Source organism: Muntiacus reevesi, chromosome 3, assembly GCF_963930625.1.
Source record: "Muntiacus reevesi chromosome 3, mMunRee1.1, whole genome shotgun sequence".
Classification (NCBI taxonomy): Eukaryota; Metazoa; Chordata; class Mammalia; order Artiodactyla; family Cervidae; genus Muntiacus; species Muntiacus reevesi.
This window is the reverse complement of record NC_089251.1, coordinates 53,943,030-53,946,334: the sequence shown is the minus strand read 5'-3', so window position 1 is coordinate 53,946,334 and position 3,305 is coordinate 53,943,030. Positions and strand designations below refer to the sequence as shown.

Here is a 3,305-nt window from a genome sequence, read left to right as displayed (position 1 = left end):
CATGAAACGGACACAAGAGATATATTGAACGGCCGGTTGTTAAGGTCCCCCAAAGAACCCCCTTGGCCCTACATTCTGGTTCCACTACTCACTGGCTGTGTGTCTTTAGCAAATTCCTTGTCTCTCTGAATCTTAGTTTCTCCATCAGTAACATGGGATGATAATCATTCTGCCTTAACGCGTGCATGCATGCATGTGCATGCTGAGTAGTGTCCAACTCTTTGTGACCCCATGGATTGTAGCCTGTCCGTAGTCTCCTCTGTTCATGGGATTTCCCAGGCAAGAAAACTGGAGTGGCTTGCCATTTCCTCCTTCAGGGGATCTTCTCAACCCAGGGATCGCATGCATTAAGGCAGTGATCCTGCCTTAATAGTTTTTGAAAATTAAAGCTCTGAGCACAGTGCCTGGCCCATAGCACACATCCAGTAAAGATTAGTGTCCCTTGGCCTGATGGCTTCTGTGTGTCCCTTATTTCTCTTTCCCAGGCCCACTTAGCCTCCATAGCACAGGTCTCACTGTCAAGCCCCTCCATGTCAAAGGGGCAATAATTCCCTCAGCCTAGGTGTCCCTAATTGTGGTCCCAGAGGTCTTACCCACTGGAGTTTAAGGTCCCTTTGGACAGGCGTCACACTTCAAATACCTGCCCTCACCCACCATTCAGCCACTGATTGTCAGGCAGTGCACTGTATGCTCAGCAGTTTCTGACTCTTTGGGACCCCTAAGAACTATATAGCCCGCCAGGCTCCTCTGTCCATGGGATTTTCAAGCAAGAATACTGGGGTGGGTTGCCATTCCCTCCTCCAGGGTATCTTCCCAACTCAGGGATTGAACCTCCATCTCCTGTGTCTCTTGCATAAGCAGGCGAATTCTTTACCACTGAGCTACTAGGAAAGCCTGATGGTCAGGCAGACGGGACAAATCAATATACAATGTGTTACCACCATCCTCCTTTGAAGGAACTCCAGCCCCCAACCTCCTCCCCCACCCAGAATCACAAGCCTGTTCCTTAAGCTTCAGAAAGCCCCACCATATCAGGCTTTCCTCCTTCGTTAAGGCCTGCGGCTGGCTCGGCCCTTCCCTATGGGACAAGGGGTGTGACCCAGCAGGGTTCTGCTGCCCCTGCCGGCGCCAGCCCTCACTCCACATCCCCACCCTTCCTGCTGATCACAGCACCCGAGGCTGCTCAGCCCAGTACTCCCTCTAATGGCTAACGCTTTTGAGCTCGGGTTAAAAGACAAAAAGCTAGGCTGTCCCCCATAGCTCCTCTAGTTCTGGCGCTGGTTCCTCCAGTTCTGATATTCTGGCATTCTTTCCCTGGATCCCGCCTTTGTTTCTGTTCCCATGCCTCCTCTTTCAGGCCCCAAGAGAAAGCTAACGGGGTACTTTGGTGACCTCGCCCAATTTCCAACATTCTGGATTCGGTCTTTCCCCCCCTTTCTTCTCTGACGCGAACTCTGTTCTCTCCTGGTGCTCATCAGAATTAAGAGGCGGCCAGGAAAAAAAACAAAACAAAACGGTGGGACTGGAAAAGCTTATCAAAAACAATTGTGTCCTTTTGCCAAAGCATTTTCCAAGACAGCTTCCAGGAACTTAAAAGTGGGGTTAAATTTTGCATCGATTGCATTATAAGCAAGAATAAGTGGCTAATAACCTATGAAATCTTACGGAGGAGCAGGCAAATCCAAAACTAAAAGATGGTCCCCTCCAAGCCAGCCCATTCTGCGACCCCCTCCCCCGCTCTGCGGCAGGAACTCCCGACTCCTGCGCGCCGCCGGGGTTTCGCTGCAGCGGCACTACCCACGCATACTCAACTAAGAGACAGAGCACGCCAGCCATGCCACGAGGTGTGTTTTATTTTCATTAATCATACAAATAATTTTCTATAATGTTCCAGGGCAAACCGGAGAAATTTGGCAGTCCGATTGGAAGGTCCCCTTCAGAGACCCGCGGGCCGGTGGCGACGGCACGGTGTGCCCGGGTTCACAGTGCAGCTTGTCGCTCGTGTACATCTTGCAGGTGGCTCTTCCTCCACATCACGGCTAAGGTCTCCAAGATGATGCGGTGGAGAATCCTCCAGGTTCGCGGGAAATTTCACTTTGCTTGCTTCTCCTGCTCAATGGCTGTGGAGAGCAGGAAATGGACACTGGGGGGATGGGGACCCCCGGCAACCCCCCCCCCAAACGGGGCGCTTGCAAACCTGGTTTGGGCAAGGCACCCACGAGGTCTAGGGATTAAGAAAGAGGCGTGGGGCTGGGAAGAGAGAGGCGCTTTGTGCAACAGAAACAGGGGCTGAGGCCGCCCGATGGGAAGCAACTGCCGGATGGGGTGTGGGGCTGGGTTAACGGGAAGGGCGGGGTGGGGACTGGGCTGGGAGCCCGCGGACCCGGAGGCGGGGGCGGACTCACTCTCTTTGGTCGGCAGGGTGTTCTTCTCCTGCGTCTCAGTCTTCTTCAGCTTGGCCTTATCGAAGCTGTTGATTTCCCCCATGTCGGGCTTGTCTGCCATTTTCTTAAAACAATCCTAGCGGGCAAATCAAGGCGGTTGGCCGGAAGCCAGCGGCCCCCTCTACCCTCCCCGCCTCCGCTCCACGACGTGGCACTCGGGCTGGGGCGCGTTCCCGACAGCCCGAGGCCGAGGATCTGGGCGCGTCCCGCACCCGGCTCCGCAGCCCCAGGGTGTGGCCCGCCCGCCCCGGCGTCCCGTCGGGGAAAAGGCGCCCGAGGAGGCCCCCCGCGCACCCGCCAGGAAAACCCGCTCTGACCCCACCCGGACTGGGCCTCCGCCCCAAAGAGCCGCTCACCGATAAGTTCCGCTTACAGTCCGCGGTCCCGGGGTTCCCACTAGCTTTGCTGCAGCAAAAGACAAAAGAGCGGCGCCCGCCCCTCGCCTTATATAGGCCGCGCCCGCCACGCCCCTCCTCTCGCCCGCTGCAGCGGGGGCGGGGCCGGCGGCCGGGGGGCGGGGCCATCGCGGGTTGCTCACTCCCCCACCGCGCCCTCCGCCCTGCTGCCCGCCCGGCAGGACCCCGCTCTTCCCGCGCGCGCGGTCCCTTTACGCAGTTCCCCCAGCTCCTTGGACCCCAAGGTGGAGGCAGCAGGAGCCGCCAGGGTGGGTGCCACGCCCTCGGTTTTCTAGGGGGCTGCACTCCCTCCTCTCCGGAAATCCGCTGCTCAGCCGCAGCAGGGGCGTGGGAGGTCGGCGGGGGGAAGGGCGTACGGTTGGGTGTGGGTGTACTAAGTGTGCAGTGTATCGTTGTTGAGTATGGATGTGCAGACGTGCTCGCGCGCTTTACAGCAGTCCCAGCT

At 57.3% G+C, this 3,305-nt stretch overlaps 1 protein-coding gene across 1 annotated transcript; it reads right to left on the bottom strand.

Annotated features, from left to right (window-relative positions):
• Window positions 1-1,832: 1,832 nt before the first annotated feature.
• Window positions 1,833-2,949, bottom strand: TMSB10 (thymosin beta 10). The gene is made up of 3 exons (XM_065927281.1): window positions 2,801-2,949; window positions 2,406-2,520; window positions 1,833-2,120 (listed from the first exon to the last, which is right to left on the bottom strand). Exons 2-3 carry the CDS (start codon window positions 2,503-2,505, stop codon window positions 2,092-2,094), a joined length of 129 nt encoding a protein of 42 aa, XP_065783353.1. The 5' UTR covers window positions 2,506-2,520; window positions 2,801-2,949; the 3' UTR covers window positions 1,833-2,091.
• Between the last annotated feature and the right edge of the window lie 356 nt (window positions 2,950-3,305).

What these genes read in the sequence shown, in the direction of transcription:
- TMSB10 (XM_065927281.1), bottom strand. Translation starts at nt 2,505, where the DNA reads ATGGCAGACAAGCCCGACATGGGGGAAATCAACAGCTTCGATAAGGCC. An exon ending in CACCCTGCCGACCAAAGAGA is followed by an intron (nt 2,121 to 2,405) that starts GTGAGTCCGCCC and finishes TGCTCTCCACAG; the next exon opens with CCATTGAGCAGGAGAAGCAA.